Source organism: Lissotriton helveticus, chromosome 2_1 (assembly GCF_964261635.1).
Source record: "Lissotriton helveticus chromosome 2_1, aLisHel1.1, whole genome shotgun sequence".
Classification (NCBI taxonomy): domain Eukaryota; kingdom Metazoa; phylum Chordata; class Amphibia; order Caudata; family Salamandridae; genus Lissotriton; species Lissotriton helveticus.
Window position 1 is genome coordinate 260,866,172 of NC_136059.1, and position 25,792 is coordinate 260,891,963.

Sequence of the window (25,792 nt, forward strand, 5' to 3'; positions counted from 1 at the left end):
TAAGGTCGACCCAGGGCAAAAGGATCCTCATGCAAATCCAGATTTAGATATCCAAGTATAATCAAGTGAGTCAGACTCTCTATGAAGCCAGCAACACTCCCCCGCTGCCACTTTATCTGAATGGGAGGAGTGACAAGATAAAAACAAACTTCCTTTCAACAATACTGTATATATCTGAACCACTCCCCATCCCTTTAAATTAGGAGGACTTATCATCACTTATAAATCAAATAATGAAATGTATTCTTTCCTAAATATACCTTAGAATGAATAAGGAGTTCATTAAAATAGAGGCAGATTTAGAAAACTACCCGATCTCCAAAGGTATTGCAAAACAGCCCAATTGTGTTGCATAGGCAAAGGCTACCAAGCTAATGCTTATAGAGTGCAAGTCCAAATTGATCAGGTATAGCATGTGCTACATACACCCTCTTAAAAAAGCATTAGTTACACTAAAGTCTCCCTACACAAACAAATGACAGGCCATCACTCCCCCCACATCATCATAAGGGAGGACCATCAAACAATGTCATAATAAGAATGGAGGCTACCATTAGGCATTATTCCTTTAATGCCACTCCACGCAGCACTTAAAAAGAACATTATATCATAAAACAAATGCAATCTAGAATGGAACATCAACAACGTATGAGCAGTCAATGTACTGAACAATCTTCCTCTTTAGGAATTGGGCAACCTCAAAAATGTCTAAAAATAAAAAGATACAATTTGAAGATCTCTGCTTATATTTACATTATTAGACAGATTAAAGACCAACTACATTCAGCACAAAGGGAAGAAAAGAAAAAGGGCTCACCAAAGTGAACCCTTCAAGACCAATCACAGACAAATTGTACACATCAATTGTCTAAAGTATAGGTTTGCAAGAAATTAATAGCACACATTTTTTTCACAGAAAAGGATGCCCACATTTATTATTTTCTAGTCCTGTGGTTCTTGGCCCATTACAAAATACTCGGATATGCCATTGGGAAGCCTACGGTATTGCTTTCATTCTCCTCCACTGCCTCCTTCTCTCTGGGATCCTCCCCCTTCCTTCACTACTTCTGCTTCTAACTGGTTTGCTGGTGCATAAGAGTATAATCTGCATGTCGCTGAGAAGTGACGATGGTTTTACAAAATGATATTCCAAAACATGAAACAGATGTTGTGCAGGAAGTCAGAAACATATGTGGGGAAAATGCAGGAAAACGTACAAAGAAAAACAGAATCAGGTGTTTAATTTCAGCAACTGCTTGAACATCCTGAAGTAGGACAAGTCTAACAAAACCTTCAGGAGGGCGATTTGTAGATTTTGCAACCCCTTATCATAAACACAGCAGTACTGATCTGTGCTTTCACCTCCCACACAGCTGAATACTCACTCTATTCTCTTCTATTAAGCTCTTATTCACTAACCCTCCACAGGAGCCTTGGAATATTGAAGAGAATTGTCAAAGCTTCCACACAATAACAAGGTCAATTTGCAATTCAAGTCTGCAGGAAGAGTTTATGGTCTTGTTTCTTGTGGGAAGAAAGGCAACACTGCTGACGTACGCAGTGGAGAGTTAAAGTAAAGAGTAAAAAAATGGTGAGAAGCAAAGGTCGATGTGGGTGGAATCAGAGGTGCACGATGTGCCCCTACTTTTTTGATTTTTGAAAAATCATTCCCCTACATTTTGTAAAACGACAACCATCCCAAGACAGTTGATTCCGATATCAGCTGAAGTGTCATTCGGGGAGTCTCCTGCGCTGTGAAACCGAAGCCGGGCAGACAGCTAAACATGCCTTTCTGCCAGGGTGTCTGTGCCTGGAAGAAATGTAAATGTGCGCTTCGAGGTAATCTGCAAATGTAAAGGATGCCTGGGAGCCGGTACTGGTTTTCATTGATCGAATCACTGGAAGCTTTGCGACGACAAAGAAGTATTATTTTTGAGTGGTAGTGCAAAGAGTTAACAACGGAGGTGCGAAGTCTGTGCTTTTGACTGTAATTGTTTAAGTTAGCGCTTACTACCCCATACCAGGTGTTTAAGTGAAAGTTATGTAAAAAAAAAAATGTGAATCAAAGAGGTAAGTCAATGGCTGAAGAGGCTGAACCTGTGCAGCATATGCCTATTGTGGTGGGCGGTACTAAAGTATAAACGACGAACTAACGGGACAATGGACGAAGAGAGCTGGGGGGTTGAAAACCCATAACAGTAAGTATAATTTACATATATATATATATATATATATATCTTTTTATGAAAATCTAAGGGCCTTGGTTAACCCCAGTCCTAAAAATTAAAACATAACTGTAACTGACAACAGATAATGGAGACGTGCTTAAAAAATGCTCTCTTATGAAAAATGAACACTATTTAGTAATGAGTATGTTACATTTTACAAAGAAAACTTACATTGTAAAGCTTTAAGCTTCCAGGGAATGAATGGCATCCAATTATTGACGTGTTCTTTTAGACTAATCTCGGTACTGCTGTGGAGAGACAGAGCGCAGACACGCGTCACCTCGATGCTCATAGGCTTCCCGCGTAATGTTGGTAGGTTATCCGATTATTTCGAATGAAAGATACGTGTTTTTTTTTTTTTACTAAAAGCAGCAGTACTACATCACGACTGCCTTTTTTCATAGGTCCATTCCTCTTTGGAACGCTAGGGGGCAGTATTGGAAAAACAAATCTGGAAACGAAGTTGGCTGACCTGTTTAACCGTCTCATCTCGGTAATGTGAAACAGTTATGAACCCTCCTCGAGTTAATATACTGCATTATATTTGCAACCAATATTTTGAGACTTCTGCTTTACAAGCATCTGCCACACTTAGCTCTGCTGCCCCTTGAATTGGCACGCGGCGCGTGCCCCGGAGAGGGTTCTTCGTTCACTCTGTTATTTGACGTCTTTCTGGCTTCTTTCATTCTCTTTGGCCTTGTGTCTCTGATACATTTCTCTTGCTTTTGTTTAAAGCTCTCTGATGGGCAGACCTTGTACACGGACCCAAACTTTACAACTAAAATAAAATGAACACAATCATAGCTGCCAAGGTTTCAGATTGCTAAGTGTGACATTTTCATAATTTCAGGGTTCAGTGCAATTATCAGTGACAATTCAACAACTATGAGTGACACTTTCTCACAGGCAAAATCAAGCACTGAAGACGAGGGACAAATATACATGTCATAAATTACACATTTGAGCAACAAAAAACTCGTAAGAAGACTTTAAAACATCTGCGAAGCACTACAATTGGAAGGGCACTAACCCAGTGCCCTTGTAGTGGGTGCGGGTAAAGTGTTTTCTACTTATTCACTGCGTCTCGACTTGCTCTGGGTTTGTTGTTTTGCATTTTGGTATGATTAATAACAACAAGCATTTGAAGGCAAAGAAAATTCCAGGCCTGGGTAAAACATTCATACCGGATAAAGAACATAGTGCAGTCTCTCGTGCACGATTTCTCCCACAATAGACATCCGATGCAGAAAGTATATTTTATTGGAGGCAGCACAGCATTTCTGGATACCACTTAACTTTAAAAACTAAGCTGTTAATTCAAGCAGGCATAGCAAACCTTCATTGCAAACCGAAACAAAAAATAACACCGGGACACACACCTGTCTGCTGTATGCTGAAGTAGCTTGCTAAGTGAGGGCGCGCGTGCTGCAGAGTCAGAGGCCCTGAGCAATGAGGCAATATATCCGAATACAGAGGACGCTTTGAACTGTTAATAGTTGCGCATGGCCAGTAAAGCGCTTAGGCACGCTTACTTTATTTTGAAGGCTGGACGGGTGCAGTCCATCAACAGAAGCACCTCGAGGGCATTGGGACCCACCTGACGACCACAGCTTCTGGTCTACACTCTCGGGTGGCCCAACCACGCGCCTCAATGCACCGAGCATGACCTGCCCGGTGTGGGACAGGCATCCAGAATCAACCTCGGTCTTTTCCGCACTAAGGACGGGTGACCAAAATCAAGTTTCTGCTCCCGCTGGGAGCAGACACCCGCCGCAATCTGCGCGTAGGTGGCCCAAACAAGGGCAGATTTGTAATGTGGAGATCTAGCGGCATTAAAGGTGTTTTGCAGGGCCTGGCCCTACGGCCGCCTGGGAGATGTCTCTCCTCGACCACAGCCTCAGGAGCCTGTAGCATGCTGTGCAATGCGGGCCTGTCATGTGGGAGATGGGCCCGCGAAGAAGGCGGTAAACTTGTGGCCGGGGGCCTTGCAGACTGTAAGGAGGCAATGATCCTCCGAAACGCTATGGTTCCCCGCGCTTGAGTACAGGGCAACAGCGAGGGGCGGCCCCTGCCTGCCGCATGCTCACCAGATGCTGGGAGGTCTCCCTTGAGTTCCGGAGAGAGATAGAGGCGGGCGGAATTTCGATGCAGAAAGATGTAACATTGTAGCAGCCAGTAGTGAAAACTGATTAACTGTTTACTGAGCCTACTGCTGACTGTGTTAAGTCTGGGGAGCAGCAGAACCGACACACAGGTGTCACAGGAGCCGGTGCGCGCTAGCAACCTGGCATGCTGGTACAGCACTTGACGCGACATTGGCATTAAAATAAATGAGTGACAATGCATTTCAGTGCGGTGATGCGGAGCACCACACTAAAATGCGTTACTGTCACACCTGATGCGTGATACTTGGCAGGCATGCACAATGGAATTGTGGGTACGGACACTATGTAAGGTATCCAATCCATCAGCTGACAAGCACAGTTTATTAGTATTATATTCACGTGAGTCCAGAGTAGAGGTGGGGTGGCAGGATAGCTTGGTGGGTTGCACTGAAGGCAGAATACTCCATTCATCCACAGACAGCACATGGACGATAAACACCAGGATTCAGCGGACAGCTGTGTTCTAGATTGCACACAGCATTATCGGCTAACCTTGTGATGAACAGTCATGATAGGACACACTGTGTCCTAATGCACTGCAGTGTGCCACCACCCCAGCCACAAATCTAGGGCAAAAGTGAACCTTTCATAGCAGATGAACAAGGGACTCAAAAGAACAAAATGCCAAGCCAACACTCACAAAGCTCTGTTCCAACTAGCATGTGGAACAAACCTGGGATTGTATTACAGAAAGTGACCCGTGACTCGTTTTGTGCGCACCTGGGGCACTTTCATTTTACAGAAGGGGTCACAAACGCTTATGTGACCCCTTCTGTGACCCCTTCTGTAATACTGATAGTGCTGGTGCACATGTAGCACCAGCGCTTTTACAAGAGGGCATTCCCTCGTTTGCATAGGGGTGTGGCCTCATGTAGCAAATGAGGGAATCTCTTGCCTCTCGTCCCGCGCCGCAGTATGGATGCGGACACAAAGGCAAAAAAGCCGTCAGGTGGTGCACCAATAGTGCACCACAGAAAGGCAGCGCACTGTTAATGGACCCCTGGAGGGCATCCCTCTCGAGGGTGAAAGGGGGTCCCATGGCACTCTCAGACATCCTCTTGCAGGCAGGTGCAGTCACTCACAGGGATTAGAATCCCTCTAGAAAGTGCAAGTGGGTTGCGGACTGCACTGTGAAACACTGAGAGGCTGTGATGCAGCTGCTCCGTATTTCACTTGAATGCGCAGCCCTCAAGGCAGCACGAGTTCACGGCTGCCTTCAAGGCATCGCATTGACAGTTTGCACCCGCCGCATCTGTTTTAAGGTGTGCTGTGGCGCAAAGAGGGAACGTGCGCCCTTATCGCAATACATGCCCTAGTGTCTTATCTGTTTCTATGTCATTGTGTGCACTGAAGAAAGCCGACCTTCAAAAGATGGTTACCTAATACATTTGAGTGCAACATGCTGATTTCTCACTGGAAGTTGTAAGGTATCTTGGTATCTTAGTCCCTTACATTCATAGACTGTTTTGAATCTCAACATCAAAAATGTTTCACTGGCGAAGTGTGCTTTTTTAATCATTAGGTTTTTACTTTATTGTCCATTGTAAAGAATAAAAGCAGACATCACTGAACACATAAAAGCAGACATCATTGGAAACATACATCTGATGCATTGTACCACTATGTCCAGTGCCCTTGATGCAGTTCCGCTCTGCACATAACAAATAAACTTCCACTGAATCCCTCTCCCTCCCATTCCACAGTCCACACATTCACCTCGAACATTGGTAAGACTGCCATCTATCAATACAATGTCGACAAATGAAACAGGTTACAAAAAATGGCCTACAAAAACTCACATTCACAGATTTATGACTACAGTTCCATAATATTCAGGAGGCGTCTTTCTGAGTGTTGCCCTCTTTAGACTGTCCATAGGGGTTTTAATGACTGGTATTCTAAACAGGGAAGAATTTGGAAAGATCTAACTGTCCTGAGATGCAGTGATGCATGAACGTTTCCCACTTAGCGACATAAGAGGCGGAGGTAGTGGGTTTCACACCTCCAGCAGGATAACCATTCCTCTGGCAGATTTAGGTAACCAAACTCTTGACCTCGGTGCCAGACTGCTAATTTGAGCTGTTTTGGATGTGGATGTCTAAGCTGACCATGATGTTGAGGGAAAAAGTCTGGTGTGTGCGGAATCTTCTCGTGAGGATTGAGTGACATCTCTAGGAGCACTCAATACCAGGCTCGTCTCGCCAAAGTTGGTGAAACTAGGATGAGAATCATGGACACCGGACTCATCTGCCTCACCACGTACAGAATGAGAGGAAAGGCAGAAAAGTGCAGGCAAATATCCCTGACCAGTTAATCCACAGTGCATTGCCCATGTACTGTGGATGAGGGTACCTGGAAGCGAAGATTTGGCATTTTGCGTTTTCAGGAATGGCGAACAGGTCGATTTGCTCCCCACCTTTGAAAGCACCTGTGAAGGCCTTGTGAGTGAAGTTTCCACTCGTGAACTTGTAGATGGGTCCTGCTGAGCAGGTCCGCAAAGTCGCTCACCACTCCCAGTAAATACTCTGTGAACAGGTGACTGTTGATGCGGTTTGTCCAGGGCCAAATATCCCGAGCTAACACAGAAAGCTAGGGAGAGCGAGTCCTGCCCCACTTCTGGATGCAGAACATGGCTATCATGTTGTCTGTCCTGCTGAGCATTGTTTTCCTCACTGAAGAGGGTGGAACTCTTTCAGTGCTAGTCCAATGGCATGAAGCTTCAGGTAGTTTATTTGGTGTCCTTGTGGAGAAGTGAGCTCCCCAACCAATGAGATAGGCATCTGTGGTTATACTCACCAGTAGAAGAGGGCCTAAAAAGAGACTGTCAAGCAACAGATTCCACCGAAGCAGGGTGTTCTGGGCCCAAGATGTTACCAACGTTGGAACATCCCAGTGCCCTTCTACTTGTGCCCACTGGCTTGAGAGGAATTCTTGCAAAGGTTACACATGCAACCTGGCACATTGTTCAATTGCTGTACATAAAGCCATCATACCCAGATCAAATAGTAATATGATGGTGTCTGAGAAAGAGGCAGCAGCTGTTGGAATGACATCTGTTGGTTGGCTGAGGTCAGCTTTGCCTGTTACCGCATTCAGGACTGAACCAAGGAAGGGCTGAATCTGCTACAGCTGATGACGCAATTATTTTGCATTGATGGTAAAAGACAGTCTGCTGTGAATTAGATAAACTGCTGTTGGAGATCATTCTATGAACTGCAGTTTGCTGCTGCTTTTCAGCCACCCATCTAAGTACAGATAGGCGTGTATGGTATTTCAGTGTAGATGTTTTGCCAACACCACTAGGCACTTTATAAAAGCCCTTGGAGCCATGATGACTCCAAAGAGTAACACCTTGAACTGGCAATGTTGCCGACTTACCACAAATCAAAGGTATTGGTGATGCGCTAGATGGAGATATGAAAGTATGTATGTCTCAGATTTGGCACTGATATTATGTTGCCTTCTTGTGACAGCGGGATAACGTCTTGTACACGGACCATATGAAAGTGTTCTGCATTGGAGAGGATGAACCTGCTCAATGGCCTGAGGTCAGGGATCAGCCTGAGAGAATCCTTTTTGGGAATTAAAAATTACAGATAATGCACTTAAATGTAAATGTAAATGTTTTTGTACTTGTATAGCGCACAGCTACCCGCAGTGGGTTTCCCGGCGCTTGTACGAATACCGCAAGGGAACCCTTCCTGGCTTTCCCTGTGAAGTGCCCACTCCTGGGCACCCCCATGGTGCAGACCAGGCATCCCTCGCGTTGTGGGGGCCGTTGTGGAGACTAAGCAAGCTATTGCCCAGAGTTGCAGTGCGGGACCCATGATCAGAATAGGCACTGAGGCAAGAATATCCGGTCAGGGGAATTAATGAGCCCGAGACCGGCCGAGGCGGGAATCGAACCCTGGTCCCTGGCCAGAGCTCTGCATCGAGGTCTGCCTGCTCTAACCATTGAGCCACACTTCTCCTGGCATTCGTGTGCAGGTACTGGTACTACTGCACCCTTTTGTAGAAGCACCAGAACCTTTTCCTCAGTATGTGATGGTTAGATGGATGTTGGCAGAGGTTGTGTGAAATTAGAGGCAGTACCCTTCCTGCACAATGGAGAGGACCCACTGGTCTGAGGTGATAGTTTACCATTGCCCTAGGATGTTCCTCAACCTTCCTTCAAAAGGTGTGATGTGGCTGGGGTAAAGGGAGAGGGAGTAAATGCTTTGCAAAAGAGAAGCCCCTTGTGGAGCCATTTCTCCCTTTTCAGCGCCCATTTCACCTACAGGCTCCCCTTTGGAAGGCCGTTGGCAACTGGGGTCCTGAAAGGACTGTTAGAATGGGGGGTTCTCTGACCGCAGCCCCTGATTTGGCAACTCTACTGCCTTGCTGCTCCTGGAAAGCAGATGTGGGACTGGGAGACTGCAGGACCCCTATGGACTTGATGAAGTCAGAGTCTGTTATGATCATTGAGCATCAGTTCAACTTGGGCACCGAACAGATGCTCAAGACCAAATGGGACATTCATGAGGTTCTGTAGCACCTCAGACAGGCATGCTTTCGGAGGATTCTAGTGTTAATACTTCTCGCCACTGTATCCACTGCGTTAAGGCTGCATCTAATGTTGGCATTGCTGGAAATTTTCCACTCTGCAAACAACTTTCATCCACTTTCTCGATGGGCCTCCGATATGTTTTTATACCAATTCCTCCATATGCCCCAGTAGTACTGCTAATACCTGGAGAAATGCCCACAAAATGGGGAATTCACCAGTGTGTGGCCACCCTCTTTCCTTTTGCATCACCTGCTAAGACTCCTTGTCAGCAGAGGGTCGTGTCCATTAGTCTGTACAGAAACCCTTTTACTGGTGGTGCGCAACTAAGGTGTCAGGGACACTATGTCCATAAATATAAGCTGCGTCTCAGGCAGGCTTACACTTGTGCTCCATATATGGAAAAACCACCCTGGCTTTCAATAACTCCTTTTTTTTATTGGCATTTTTTTAATGGATCATTCATCAGAAGAAAAACATTGATAACTTATAATTTCTCATATATATATATATATATATATATATATATATATATATATATATATATATATATGCAGCAGTATGTACTTTACGGCATATAACTATATCACAATTGGTTGTCTCTTAAATTCTATGCAACATTGTTCAATGTCATGCTGTCCGTTCATGCCCTAATGAGTTACTTTTCAGGGGAAGGCCATATTAGAATCTCAGGATGCAGCTTTCAATGGCTACTGGAAGTTGTCAGAGGCTGACCTGGGCATGCCTTAAGCACTAGGAGGTAATGGACCGCAAGCCCCGTCTTAGAAAGCGTTTTGACTAGAAAGCAGTCTTTGTCTGCCACTGTGTGGAGCTTCACTTTGGAATGTAGTAATAGTAATTTTGTCAGGTGGGGACAGCTTGGCAAGGTAGGACTTAAGATCTGGTCGTATTTGGGGTCTGTCGCATGGTCTTCCCAGGGACCCTGCCCCTCCTAGGGCCAAAAGGGCTCCTCATAAGAGTCTGATGGGTAATACGTGCTAGCAGGTTCAGAGTCAGTGTTGTGTGGCTCAGGTGGAGAGTGTGCCGGCAGGGGTGGTGATGGTGGTGGTGGTGTAGAAGGAGAAGGAGGAGAAGGAGGAGGTATGGGTGGCACTGGTGGAAATTATACAGGGTTGGTGGCCGAATCCCTAACCCTTTTAGGACCTCAATAGTGTACAAGAGTAGATATCTAATCCTCCCTCTAAGGCTAGTTAGTGCATTTTGGGGTACCAAATGAGTCCTGGAGCCGAAGATTTGGCAAGCATTTTGTCCATGTCTGGGTGGACAAAGATCTTTTTCTGCTTTGCATCCAGGACTTCTGAGAGATTTTCAAAGATGGACTCCTCTGTGGAGTCACGTCAGCCTCGAAGGGGGCTATGGGACCAGCACAGAAACCCGTTTCTGAGGTGCTTTCAGCATCAACTGCAGCTCTGAGTGCGGCTTCTCATAGCCTTGAGGGTGGTGATTTCAACACAAGTGTGTTTTTTCGGCACTGAGAAGGCGTGGGAGCACGGTACAGTTTAGTGTCTTTGGATAGGATCTTGACAGGCATCGACCTAGCCTCTCTAGTCCATAGCGATCCGGCTGGAGGACCAGAACCCGAAGATTTATGATGTTTCTGGTGTTAATGGGAGTTCAATGGCAGACTTTACATGAGCAGTGCTCTGCCTCCATCAATGTACGTTTTGTGGCTCAATACTTATCTTGAGGTGCTGTAAATGCACATGGCATCGACTTCATCTTCCACATCCTTTACCAAGCAGTCATTTCCACGCATTCCTTTACTACGTATGGTAAGTATAGGTAATATAACTGCGACTTAAAATGCATATCATATCCATTAATTTCCTGGAAAGATGCACAGAAAAAACCAAGACGCACTAGTGAAAGAGTATTTCGATTTTATTTTCAAAGATAAAAGCACACAACTTAAACTAACGCGTTACGACCCTAACTGACATTGGTCAACAAGAAACAGCATTAGCATGACTAAAAGGGGTATGGTGACCTATGGATGTCTTACGCAGAAAGGTCAAGTGAGTAGAATGATCAAAAACCTTTATAGTTTTCCAGTCATTTAGCTACTTCTGTACTGCATGCAATAATCATGTGGGCACGGGCTCAACAGATAATATAAGTAATATGGGTGATAGTGGCCAGCCATGCATATGATCCAAGTTCAGGAATAATGATGTTTCCACCAGATAATTAATCTAAAACCATGAAAGTAGGATAGAGCTGAATAACTAAGCATGTCAAATATACCTGAATAAAAGTAGAGCAACCTCTGACAACAGATGTGGCTGCTATTGAGTTTTCCAATGCGCCTGCAAGAGAAAAATCTCACTAAATCTTCAACAAGTATTGGAAAGTGCAACAGTTTGCCCTCAACCATTTGTGGGTGTCGCCTACAGGCAAATTTGAGCATACCTATTTTGTGCAATACAAATAACTAGAGCAAGGTTTGGGTTAAATCTTTTCTTTTCATTGGTAAACTTTCTTGTAAAATTTTCCTTACAGTTTATCTGATCGCTTTCCTTCCTCGTCTTGTGTTTGTTCCTCCCTAGACCACGGCTTTTTTACCCATCTCTTTGAGTACTTGACTTACATTCTTCCCCAGCAGTCAATCATGGACCTACTTTTTAATTTCAGTACTTCATGCTTTCTCCTTCGTATGCTGCTGGTCCCCTCTAATCCTTGCCCCATTGCACTCTACAGGTTGCTTCCACCTCAATCCTTGCTCGTCTTCCCACCGCCCGATTGGCAATTTTGCATTATTTTTCAAACTCCTTCACTGCTCGAACTAGTCTGGTGCTCCTCCGCGATCCCTGCTCCCTACTAACATGCTTTTTTGTGAGATTCCAGAAGCTGCAATTTGGTACTGGGCTACTCCTTTCTTGATAATACATACTATTGTCTTTTTAATTTACTGCTGTAAGATGGTCGTTCGCAATCTTGGAACAGTAAATTAAAACAGTCAAAAAGGCTGCATGCACACGTGTGGCAATGCATGCACATGGAAGAATCCATGACTCTGCAGCCATTTTGCCTTTTTTTTTTAACAAGGTTGTTCAGCATCTGCAACAAGTTTTTCTTTCCTTTTGCCAATTTTGTGCAGCAACAAGCATTGGCACAGCTATACAGTCAGCCTAGACATACCTGAAGAGAGCCCTATTGACTTTGCCTGTGCTTGTTATTAGTATCTGGCTATTTTAATTTAGGAAAAAAACACAGCCTAATATCAACCATATCTAGTTTTTGACATTAAGGATAAGCTATCACTGTCTTACACAATAAACAAGGCAGGACTCTAACTGCAGTCAACTTAAAAAATTAAAACCACCAATTACAACAGTGAGACCACCAATTACAACTCTTGTCTGGTTAGCATCAGGTAGGTAAGCCACAAACAGCATACCACAAAGAGCTGCTTCTGCTATTGCTAAACCAACTCAAGATTGAGCTCACAAACTACTTTTCATAGAAGTGTAGCTGAGCTGTGGTGCACATTGTATTGGGTTAAGTAGATCAGACATACCTGGACAATGCAAGTAACATTACGCATAACAAAGACCGACAAAAGAACGTTGTCTTACCTGCTTGTTGGAGTAGTGAATGTGAAGGACAGAAGCTGGTTCCAAAAAGGATCATTCTCAGAGATGGACTCCGTACCCGATAATTTTTTAAGGTACTCGTTTTCGGAAAGATCCGTAATGGCGCTGCTATTTGCTCCCATTTTCTTTGTTAACCAAGATAACGTTTTTAGAACTTCATTATAATAACACAGCAACTGGAATGAACAAGCACAAAGTAAAACACTTGAGTCTGTACAAAGTAATCTAATTATTACTTGCAGAATTGACAAAACACAGAACTAGGTTGCTTGGTGGCATTAAATAACTACTTTTAAGGAAAAAAGACTGGTCTCGATCTATTTTAAATGTATTACGTTACTGTATAGCTGACAATATCACCGTGGTGTCAAAGCTCTTTATAGAGTATATGTTAATACAGTGTTAATGTTTGTACTTACACAGATAACAATGAATACAAAATCAAACTACAGTGACAAAATAATAATTTATATATACACACAACAAACGTAAATCTTTTCGAACAGACTATGAGAATGGTTTATCGCTTCCCACGGGGAACAGATTTGGAGGCACTATTCCTGAATAGTTCTAAAAATGTTCTTTATGTTTTTTTAACACTTATTTAAAGGAAGGGGTCACAACTCCACAGTAAGCTAAGGCTCCTCGATATTGTCATATTTTGTGCCATGTATGTCAGGACCCCAAAGTGAAGAGTGCACACCATACACCTTACGAGCTCCAATAGGTAGTCAATGAAGTGTGCTCAGACCAGGGGGAGCTGCCCAGAGCGTTTTGCTCTTGACGTTTCACATTTAAGGACGTTTTTGAGGGTACAACTTAAATCTGCGAAATAACAGACCTGGGTCAATCCCAGAGAGGGCTATGGAGTCACCAATGTATCTGAAATTGGATTCTGCTACCGTTTTCTGTGTCTACCCAAGACACTGAGTCAATCAACAATTTGTTTTGTTTCCACCATTTCTGCCAAAAACCATTTAGGGATTACGTTGCACATTCTGTGAAATCTCAATGTTCCACTCCTAGGTCATACACTCTAGTCAACTGTGGGAGTTTCCACTAAAGAGCTCTTTTTGATTGTGCATACCTAGACGTCTGACTGTGACAGGCACACTGCTTTGCTTCTTTTATTTAGGCACTTACATTAAAAAAGTTTTGGCTCCAGTAAGTATGTGTATCTCTGCAGAAGTGCTTCTTCGAAATGTCCACAAGTTCCAAAAATAGTGGGTCTATAATCTTGAAAGATGCAGTTTAGTGGTATGGCTTTGCTACTTCGCTACGAAACACAATGACCTGACCCCCAAACTATCTCTTAGTACCATTTAAAATACAACATGTCGGTATTAATGCTAAGCAATAAACAAGTAATAAGGACCAAGGGGAATTTTAAAGACCAAGCTCCAATATGTTCCCTATAGACTTATAACAACATGTATATCGGAGGGTCTAACACAAATTTTACGCACAATATATCCTAAAAAGGGTCCCCTAAGACAACCTCAAACCATATGTATCTAACAAGGGTCAGCCCCACAGTGGTCAGAGAAGGATGCCCATCAGTCACCACACGGAACCGCCCTTCATCATTTGGGACTCTGTCAAGACCACCTTTGGGATAGCCAATCAATTATCACGGTCGGGGGTCCAGATGTTGAAAAGGAACTCCACCGCCGGTCAGTATGGTCTAACTGTGGTCTTGCTACTCAAGTTCTGAGGATTTTAGTATCAAAACGGGTGGACTGATGGACCAAGATTTGGTGCTGACTTGTACATACGAGTTGAGAGTTAGGGTTATCTCGTTTTTTTTGCACACTACTGCGATTTTTTCAAGTAAATGGTAGTTTGAGTATAAGTAACAGAGTGTTATATGTTTATCTTTTTCTATCATAGAGCGGTGCTTCCCCTTTCCCTGAGCCGTGGCCAGGTGGGGCGAGGTCCATACCTCTTACAAGTATGGTAAGATGGGTTAAAACTTTTTTTCATGGGTATTTATCAGTACAGGCCCAATGATAACACGTGTGCACTTAATTTATAGTGGCATTCGTATACATTAGTGATACTGATTATTAATCATAATTATGGTTATAATGTTATACGCCAGTTTTTCCTAGGAGATACCTTGGGTTCTACCTTCATATCTTTCTCTTTCCTCTTTTTCAGCAGAATTTGAAAAGAGGGAGCAGAACACCTAGTGATATCAAGTGATCTCTGTATCTACTTTTGATTTGAGCACATATTTGTTTTCACAATCACCATTTGCAGTAGCTATCAGTTAATATGGTCCTGAAGAAAGCAATGACAAACCTGTCACTAAATTGCTGAAACATGTCGACCACATAGAACATACAGACGGCCTTTAAATTTGTGACTGTCACTGACTACTTTTTAATACCAGGAGGGTGGGTAACACCAGAATAAAGTTATGAGTAACCCCCCCATCCTATTTCATTATCACTTATTTTTCTAATTTTTCTACACTTTTTGAGCACTGCAACATCAGTCCACCCGTTTTGATACTAAAATCCTCAGGTGACCGCTCTGTATCTCAGAGAAGCGGTCGCTCCCCACGCTCCCTGCCTGGATACCGAAGCGCTTTGCTTGCATTGCCTGCTAGAATTGGTGCCTGGGTATCGCAGCGATTTGTTCGGTCTTCTAATTGCTACCTGCTATTGCTCACTGTTGCTGCTCGCATTTAGATCTGTTTTATTGCCTGATTGTGCTCACTGCTGCTGCTCGCATTTAGATCTGTGCTTATAGTTTTATAATTAGAGCGCTCGCATTGCCTGTTTTTCAAAGTACCTATTATTGCCAGATTGTGCCGGCGCCACTGCCCATAGCATCATCCGACTTTCTGCCCCCAATATCGTCCTGTTTCTGTTTTGCCTTCGCTGCCATCTTGTTGTTTACTATTGTGCCTCTTAGCCAGCCTCTCCACCCCGCTCCCGCCTCCCAGCTGCTCCTCCGTCCCACTGACTGATAAGGCTCGTCCTGGTGGCTTTAGCGCTGTGACCGATCTGTAACTCAGAGAAGCGGTCGCTCCCCACGCTCCCTGCCTGGATACCGAAGCGCTTTGCTTGCATTGCCTGCTAGAATTGGTGCCCGGGTATCGTAGCGCTTTGTTCGGTCTTCTAATTGCTACCTGCTATTGCTCACTGCTGCTGCTCGCATTTAGATCTGTGTTATTGCCTGATTGTGCTCACTGCTGCTGCTCGCATTTAGATCTGTGCTTATAGTTTTATAATTAAAGCGCTCGCATTGCCTGTTTTTCAAAGTACCAAATATTGCCTGATTGTGCCGGCGCCACTGCACATAGCGTCATCCTACTTTCTGCCCCCAATATCGTCCTGTTTCTGTTTTGCCTTCACTGCCATCTTGTTGTTTACTGTTGTGCCTCTTAGCCAGCCTCTCCACCCCACTCCCGACTCCCAGCTGCTCCTCCCTCGCCCCCGCCCCTCCACTATCCACATATGACAGTTGCTCTTGCGCGCAGCGTTCACGCGCAGCGGTCGCGCCCCATGCGCGCCGAAGGTGCGCCAAAGGTAAGCCCGTCTATGCCCGACCGCGCCTGGACCACGCCCAGCGCCAGACCCCCTGGCCCCCGCATAACCCACTCCACCCACATAACGTACAACGCCGCATCCCTCACAGCACTTCACACCGGCCGACTCCCAAACTGCTACCAAGCCGCCCCCGGACACACCCAAGGACACTTCACCTGCCACTCCTGCAAGTTCGACTGCATCAGGACCCACACCAAACCCACATACTCCAATAAGAGCTCCGATACTAACCACCTAAAGTGCATCCTGCTCAACACCCGCTCGGTCCACAGACACGCCATTGAACTCTGGAACCTACTCGACACCACATCACCGGATGTCGCCTTCCTTACAGAAACATGGATGAACGCCTCATCAGCACCCGACATCGCCATAGCCATCCCGGACGGCTACAAGATCATCCGGAAGGACCGCATCAACCAAACAGGAGGTGGCATCGCCATCGTCCATAAGAACACCATCCGCATCACGACCAGTTCCGACGACAACCTCACATCCGCCGAACACCTTCACTTCCAGATCCACACCGACCCCAAGACCACACTCAGAGGCACCCTCCTCTACAGGCCACCAGGACCCCGCACACAATTCAGCGATGACATCACTGACTTCATCAGCCCACACGCCCTCCCCTCCGAGGACTACATTCTACTGGGAGACCTCAACTACCACCTAGAAAAGACAAGCATTTGCAATGCAATAGGTCTCGCATTATGAAAGTTTGAGCTATTGGTCTTGTAAATGACAATTTTTTTATTTATGTGTTGGTTTTGAAAGAAGCTAAATTAATAGCTTTGTCATTTACAATGCCAATAGTTATAACTTTCGCAAATGTGACACCTATAGCATTTGTAATGCACCATGTTTTGTATTTACGTGACTTAGATGTATTGATATTACAAATAACCACGGCTTTTAATTTTTTAAAATAATTAATCCTTAAATTAAAGTGATTGTAATTTATAATGGCAATAGCTTAAACTTTTGTAAATAACTTTTGTGAAGATTATGTTTAGTGTATTTTACTGTGACGAAAATCCAAGAACAGAAGTGAAATATTAACATCTTTTTGTGACATTTGTAATAAAGCTTGAAACATTGAGAGAACATATTTGACCCAGTTGTTGTTGAATTGTTGCACAGATTGATGCTGTGATGGTGCAGAGTGATGTTGTGGTGGCGACGAGTGATGCTGTGGCGTTCAGTGATGCTGTGGTAGCGCATAGTGATGTTGTGGTGCCCCTGAGTGATGCTGTGGTGGCCCTGAGTGATGCTGTGGTGGCCCTGAGTGATGCTGTGGTGGCCCTGAGTGATGCTGTGGTGGCCGTGAGTGGTGTTGTGGTGGCCGTGAGTGGTGTTGTGGTGGCCGTGAGTGGTGCTGTGGTGGTGCTGAGTGGTGCTGTGGTGGTGCTGAGTGGTGCTGTGGTGGTGCTGAGTGGTGCTGTGGTGGTGCTGAGTGATGCTGTGGTGGTGCTGAGTGATGCTGTGGTGGTGCTGAGTGATGCTGTGGTGGTGCTGAGTGATGCTGTGGTGGTGCTGAGTGATGCTGTGGTGGTGCTGAGTGATGCTGTGGTGGTGCTGAGTGATGCTGTGGTGGTGCTGAGTGATGCTGTGGTGGTGCTGAGTGATGCTGTGGTGGTGCTGAGTGATGCTGTGGTGGTGCTGAGTGATGCTGTGGTGGTGCTGAGTGATGCTGTGGTGGTGCTGTGGTGGTGCTGAGTGATGCTGTGGTGGTGCTGAGTGATGCTGTGGTGGTGCTGAGTGATGCTTTGGTGGTGCTGAGTGATGCTGTGGTGGTGCTGTGGTGGTGCCGAGTGATGCTTTGGTGGTGCTGAGTGATGCTGTGGTGGTGCTGTGGTGGTGCCGAGTGATGCTGTGGTGGTGCCGAGTGATGCTGTGGTTGTGCTGAGTGGTGCCGTGGTTGTGCTGAGTGGTGCAATGGTTGTGCTGAGTGGTGCCGTGGTTGTGCTGAGTGGTGCCGTGGTGGTGCTGAGTGGTGCCCTGGTGGTGCTGAGTAGTGCCCTGGTGGTGCTGAGTAGTGCCCTGGTGGTGCTGAGTGGTGCCCTGGTGGTGCTGAGTGGTGCCCTGGTGGTGCTGAGTGGTGCCCTGGTGGTGCTGAGTGGTGCCCGAGTGGTGCTGTGGTGGTGCTGAGTGGTGCTGTGGTGGTGCTGAGTGGTGCTGTGGTGGTGCTGAGTGATGCTGTGGTGGTGCTGAGTGATGCTGTGGTGGTACTGAGTGATGCTGTGGTGGTGCTGAGTGGTGCTGTGGTGGTGGTGCTGTGGTGGTGCTGAGTGATGCTGTGGTGGTGCGTGGTGGTGCTGAGTGGTGCTGAGTGGTGGTGCTGAGTGGTGGTGCTGAGTGGTGGTGCTGAGTGGTGGTGCTGAGTGGTGGTGCTGAGTGGTGGTGTGGTGGTGCTGAGTGGTGGTGTGGTGGTGCTGAGTGGTGGTGCTGAGTGATGCTGAGTGGTGCTGTGGTGGTGCGGAGTGATAATGTGGTGTTGCTGAGTGGTGCTGTGGTGGTGCTGAGTGGTGCTGTGGTGGTGCTGAGTGGTGCTGTGGTGGTGCTGAGTGGTGCTGTGGTGGTGCCGAGTGATAATGTGGTGTTGCTGAGTGATAATGTGGTGGTGCTGAGTAATAATGTGGTGGTGCTGAGTGATAATGTGGTGGTGCTGAGTGATACTGGGGTGGTGCTGAGTGATACTGGGGTGGTACTGAGTGATACTGGGGTGGTACTGAGTGATGATGGTGAGGGTGTGTGGGGGGTGAGGGGTGAGGGTGAGTGAGGGTTGTGAGGGTGAGGGGTGTGAGGGTGAGGGGTGTGAGGGTGAGGGGGTGTGAGAGGGTGTGAGGGAGGGTGAGGGGGTGTGTGAGGGTGTGGGGGTGTGGGGCAGTGTGGGGGTGTGAGGGTGTGGGGGTGTGAGGGTGAAGATGAGGGGGTGAGAGGGTGTGTGAGGGTGAGAGAGTGTATGAGGGTGAGAGAGTGTGTGAGGGTGAGAGGGTAAGAGGGTGTATGAGGGTGAGAGGGTGTGTGAGGGTGAGAGGGTAAGTGAGGGTGAGAGGGTGGGTGAGGGGTGAGAGGTTGTGTGAGGGTGAGTGGGTGTGTGAGGCTTCAGAGGTTGTGTGAGGGTGAGAGGGGGTGTGAGGATGAGAGGGGGTGTGAGGGTGAGAGGGGGTGTGAGGGTGAGAGGGGGTGTGAGGGTGAGAGGGGGTGAGAGTGTGTGTGAGGGTGAGAGGGTGAGAGAGGGTGAGGGTGTGTGAGGGTTGAGGGTGTGGGAGGGTAAGGGTGAGGGGGTGTGAGGGTGAGGGGGAGGGGGTGTGAGGGTGAGGGGGTGAGAGGGTGTGTGAGTGAGAGGGTAAGAGGGTGTATGAGGGTGAGAGGGTGTATGAGGGTGAGAGGGTGTGTGAGGGTGAGAGGGTGTGTGAGGGTGAGAGGGTAAGTGAGGGTGAGGGGTTGTGTGAAGGTGAGTGGGTTTGTGAGGGGTAAGAGGTTGTGTGAGGGTGAGAGGGGGTGTGACGGTGAGAGGGGGTGTGAGGGTGAGAGGGGGTGAGTGTGTGAGGGTGAGAGAGGGTGAGGGGGTGTGAGGGTGAGCATAAGGGTGAGGGGGTGTGATGGTAAGGGTGAGGGGGTGTGGCAGAGGCAGAGAACAGGACCAGTATAGTGAGCAGATGCAAATATAAAGTGGAGAGGGCAGGCTGGGAGGCAGAATCAAATGAGTTGTGATACCCTTACTGCCATTCAAGTGTCATTTTTTTGTTGCTTTGTTAGGGAGAATGGAGAGTAGATGCAGACATTAAAATCCAGAGTTTATAGTTCGAATCCAATTGCAAGGATTTGGCTCTATTTTCTGCTAAAAACACAGCACTAAGTAAAAGGTCACATACAAGTATTACGTTATATAAATAAACAAGGGTGAGTAAGACGACAGGAGGAGGAGAAGAAGAGACGCAACGATCGAGGCATGATGAAAGGACGGGTAACTAGAGATGATTGCCTGCCACCTTGTTTATTAAGTAATTGCCTCATGCATGTCCCGTGACTTCCGTCCTGCCTGCAGCCCTTTAAATAAACAATGCTAAGGAAGACGACATGGGATGGGGCAGGAGAGATGCAAGATCGGGGCAAGATGCAACTCGTAAATAAAAATTGAAAAATATTTTCTCTCCAACCGGCTGTGAGCACTGTTACTTATGGCACTTACATGAGAAGAAACCTCCACCTTCACAGTAGAGCGTGTGAGGAACTGGATTCAGCTTGCAGGACTTTGCATGCACGCAACATGACAACGCGACCGGGACATTATGAATACATTTTTAAGTCTAAATAACCACAAACAAGCCCATTGCCGCCTCCTCCCACCCCCCCTCCCAAAAAAAAAAAAAAGAACAGCACGATCTGAGTGTGATAGTATAAAGAAACAGTCCTACCTGGTCCCAGTCCTGGCTCCTTGCCAAGTGTGCACAGTTTCCTGATGGCAGCACAGCAAGGCGGGAACTGTGGTTTTCCTTTGCAAGTGAAAGCCGCGTTAGATGCTGTCGAAGGACAGGGTTGTAATCAGTGGCTAAGGCGCGTAGTCCTTTGCCCTTACTTTAGTAGCCGTTAGTATTACCCGCTCTGCCAGAATTGTTACCAGATAAGATTGGCTGCCATGTTTATTTGTTTAATTAATAAACGCCTAATGTACGTTCGTCCTGCCTGCAGATAGTTATGTAAATCACATAGATTACGAGGTCTCCGAGAATGGCAAAGGGTAAAGAGGTGACAACAGCAAGTATATTATATCCCGCTCCGCCAAAAGTTTAACCAGATATGAATGCTGCCATGTTCTTTAGTAATTAATTGTCTCATGCACATCCCGTCCTGCCTGCAGTCTATTAAATAAATTAAGATTCCTGGCAAATGATATGGTGAGTCGCTCATCAGGCAGCGCAGTACACTAGTTACGGTGCTCGGGCACTTAAAGCTGCGTGTGACGGCCGACTCAGTGTTGCTCGCTGGTGTGTTGTAGAAATAAAACAAGAATGGACAGGAAAGGAGACGCAAGAGAGGGTAAGGGCTGCCTCTTGAAACAAGTAGAAGAAAAAAAAGCGCCCGCTCTTTATTCTCCTGGGAGCTGGATCAGAAGGGGGCTCACGAAGGGGGTGCCACAGGGCTCATGCCTTAGCCCTACATTGTTCAATGTATATGTGGCCCCCCTTGCTGAGATTGTGCGGAAATATGGGTTCATACCGGTTTCCTACGCCGATGACACCCAGCTCCTCTACCCTTTCAGCTCCCTTGGCCCCAAAGTCAAGGAGAACTTCGCTGAGGGTATGAGGGCGGTGTCACATTGGATGATGGTGAATTGCCTCCAATGCAATGTGACAAAAACAGAGGTCATGCTCTTTGGCAAGGCAAGCATCCTTTGGTCTCCTGACTGGTGGCCAATAGATCTCGGCCCAGTACCCACATCCAAACCTCATGTAAAGAACCTTGGGGTGAAGTTGGACCAAAAGCTGACCCTGAAGGAACACACCAACTACATCGCAGGGTTGTGTTTCCACACCATTGGCCTACTGAGACGGGTTTTCCCATATCTTCCTGCCACCTATAGAAAGACACTTGTACAGGCCTTGGTGACCAGCCGCCTGGACTACTGTAACGGCCTGCTGACACTAGCAAATGCTGATGTAGTAGGTCGTTTGCAGGTAGTCCAGAACACGGCAGCTAGACTGGTCATGGGTGCACCAGCCAGGACCCCCTCTAAGCCCTTGCTGAAAGAACTGCATTGGCTTCCCATACGACAGCGCATTAACTTCAAAATCTGCTGCACGGTTCATAAATGCCTTTATGGAGCAAGTCCTAAATATCTATCTCAATCCTTGGAGCTGTATCAGCCCAGCAGGTCTCTTCGCTCAAGCAACCTAGCCCTTTTAAAACCCCCGGCCACAAAGAAGTCTAGACAGGGAGACCGGGCCTTCTCCTCAGTTGGACCTGCCCTGTGGAACAAACTTCCCTTTGATGTAAGAACAACCACCAATCACCTATCCTTCAGAAAGACATTAAAAACCCTTCTTTATCAAGAAGCATTTCTCTCCATGTAACTTCCAGGGATGCACTACCTGACAACTCTATAGCTGGCAAAGCGCGGAGATACCCTTACGGGATTGATTCCTGCGCTATAGAAGAAACTAAAATAAAATAAAGAGTTGGAGACATAGACGGCGCTTGAAAGGTGCTGAGCGCTGCGATCTGCCAGACCTATATTTGTGTAAACAAAACAAAAAAGAGAACCAGCCTAATGTAGGCATAGGCATGAGGCATCTGTTTCTAGATGGCAAACCCCATTTGAATACTAAACCGAAATAAAAAATGCTTTCAAAAGCGCACAAAAGCTTTTTGTGAAAATGGGGCAGTTTAGCAGTAAATGGCAGTGACGTTGCACACAAGAGAGAGCAAGAAATCAAAGAACAAGCATTAGCAAAGCAACCAATCAAGCGGAAAACGAAAGCCGTGGAAAACTAGATGTGCCGGCCGGCCAGCAGTGAATAATTAGGGGAGAGAGAGGGGAGGTGCTGGGAAACAGATGGCCGTGAAGCAGGGGGCGGAGCAGCGGAACCCTTTGAAGTCACGGCCTGCGGCCGTGAATAAGTGACGGCGGGGCAGCAGAACCCTTTGATGTGATGCTGCTGGCAGGGGGAAGCTCGTGCACGAGGAGCTTGTCACGTGACTCGCTTCTCGGGAACTGTTGAGAATCCGGATCGTAAAAAGTCAGCTTTGTGGATGGACAGCATTAGGTCTCTCTCTTCGCGAGACCTAAAAAACGACTCCAACACCACCACCCTTCTGGACAACCTAGCCAACCTCGGACTCGAACAACTTGTCAATACCCCCACCCACTATGCCGGACACACGCTCGACCCAATCTTCACCTCAAGCAAGCACATCTCCTTCAATCACAGCACAGCTCTCCACTGGACGGACCACAGCTGCGTTCACTTCAACTACAAAAAAACCTCGACCCACAACCCCCCACAACCTATTCCCCGAAGAAACTGGAACAAAATTACGACCGACCAGCTCTTCACATCGCTTCACCAAAACCCTCCTGCCAAATCATCTGACCCAAACCAAGCAGCCACCAACCTCACACAATGGATCACCCACAGCACAGACGAACTAGCACCCTTGAAAAACCATCAAATCAAGCAAGGTAACAAAAAAGGCCCCTGGTTCAACGACGACCTTAAGAAATCCAAGAAATTATGCTGCACCCTCGAGAAAGCCTGGAGAAAAAACCCAACCACTGACAACCTGACCACCCTCAAGAACGCAACCCGCAAACACCACCAACTGATCCGATCCACCAAGAAATCAGCATTCAAGGATCGACTCGACAACAACGCCCACAACAGCAAGGAACTATTCAACATCGTCAAAGAATTGACCAACCCTACCGCCGGCACCAACGACATCACTCCCTCCCAAGACCACTGCGACTCCCTAGCCTCCTTCTTCTACAACAAAATCACCGACATACATAACAGCTTTGAAAACCAGCCCGGGGACCAACCCACTCCACCCACCTCCGATCCAACACCCCCCTCTAACAACCTTGTCGTCTGGAACCCAATCTCCACTGAAGACACCATCCGCCTGATGAACTCCATCCACTCAGGATCGCCAACCGACCCATGTCCCCACCAAATTTTCAACAAAGCAGACTCCATCATAGCACCCCATCTCCGAGACGTCATCAACTGCTCCCTCAACTCCGCCACCTTCCCGGAAAGCTGGAAACATGCGGAACTCAACGCCCTTCTGAAAAAACCCACAGCCGACCCCACTAAACTTAAGAACTACCGCCCCATATCGCTCCTCCCATTCCCTGCCAAAGTGATTGAGAAAGCCGTCAACAGTCAGCTCGCCGCCTTCCTCGAAACCAACAAATCCCTCAACCCCTCACAGTCCGGATTCCGAGCCAAACACAGCACCGAAACCGCACTCATCGCAGCAACAGACGGCATCAGAACTCTACTGGACAACGGAGAAACAGCTGCCCTCATCCTACTTGACCTCTCCGCAGCCTTCGACACAGTCTGCCATAGCACCCTAATACAACGCCTCAGCAACATCGGAATACAAGGAAAAGCATTGGACTGGATCATCTCGTTCCTCACCGGAAGAACCCAGAGAGTCCGCCTCCCCCTTTTAGATCAGAGGCCACCGAAGTCATCTGCGGCGTACCACAAGGATCATCACTCAGTCCCACCCTCTTCAACATATACATGAGTCCCCTCGCATCCATCGCACGCCAAGACAACCTCAACATCATCTCCTATGCAGACGACACCCAGCTGATCCTCTCCCTAACCAAAGACCCTAACACCGCCAAAACCAACTTACACGAAGGAATGAAAGAAGTAGCCGAGTGGATGAAGAACAGCCGTCTAAAACTGAACTCGGACAAAACTGAAGTCCTCATCCTAGGATCATCCCCCTCCGCCTGGGACGACTCATGGTGGCCACCAGCCCTGGGAATCGCACCCACACCTACGGACCACGCACGTAACCTGGGCTTCATCCTGGACTCCTCCCTCTCGATGACCAAACAAGTCAACGCCGTCTCATCCTCATGCTTCAACATCCTACGCATGCTCAAAAAAGTCTTCCGCTGGATCCCCACCGAAACAAGAAAGACAGTCACCCACGCACTGGTCACCAGCCGTCTGGACTACGGAAACACCCTCTACGTCGGAACCACAGCCAAAGTACAGAAAAAACTCCAACGCATCCAAAACGCCTCAGCCAGACTCATACTGGACACCCCCCGTCAAGCTCACATCTCCGGTCACCTGAAAGACCTCCACTGGCTCCCCGTCAATAAGAGAATAACGTTCCGCCTCCTCACCCACGCACACAAAGCCCTCTATGACCTAGGACCCGAATGCCTCAACACGCGACTGTCCTTCTACACCCCCACCCGACAACTACGATCATCCAATCAAGCACTCGCAGCGATTCCGCGCATCCATAGATCCACCATGGGGGGGAAGAACCTTTTCCTACTTAGCGGCCAAAACCTGGAATTCTCTCCCCACCCACCTCCGCCTTATACAGAACCACCTCTCCTTTAGAAAGCAACTTAAAACTTGGATATTCGATAAGTAAAGTACCCCCCGCCCTCCTCCCCCCCCCCCCCCAGCGCCTTGAGACCCTCTGGGTGAGTAGTGCGCTATAAAAATTCCGAACTTGAACTTGAACTAGAACTTGAGTAGCAAGACCACAGTTAGACCTTACTGACCGGCGGTGGAGTTCCTTTTCAACATCTGGACCCCCGACCGTGATAGTTGATTGGCTATCCCAAAGGTGGTCTTGACGGAGTCCCAAAAGATGAAGGGCGGTTCCGTGTGGTATTAATGCTAAACCAACGACTGCCAGCCCACCTTTACTAATAGCAACAAACTATAACATTGCTAGTCCCAGGGTTGCTTTACTTTGAAGAGTGTTTTAGAATTATGCAGCTGGTTTTCATGTGCAATGGGCAGGCTACATAACAGACGTGTTTGCTTCAAAGGTTTGTGAAATGCCTATGATGTCGCTTTCTAAGCAGACAGCATGTTATTGAAAACCCGTATATATTTCTCAACTTCAGTTCAGTCCTTGTATTTACTAGGCTGTTTTTTTCCAAGCAGTTGATAAAGAA

The 25,792-nt window shown here is 47.0% G+C and overlaps 1 protein-coding gene across 2 annotated transcripts in view; it reads right to left on the minus strand.

Annotated features, from left to right (window-relative positions):
* Nucleotides 1-25,792, minus strand: part of DYM (dymeclin) — a 1,345,000-nt gene that overhangs the window by 1,210,155 nt on the left and 109,053 nt on the right. For both annotated transcript variants that reach the window (XM_078674786.1, XM_078674785.1), the window contains exon 2: nucleotides 12,533-12,726. In XM_078674786.1, coding sequence (XP_078530912.1) covers nucleotides 12,533-12,672 — 140 coding nt within the window. In that variant the 5' untranslated portion in view covers nucleotides 12,673-12,726. The remainder of the gene's footprint in view (nucleotides 1-12,532; nucleotides 12,727-25,792) is intronic.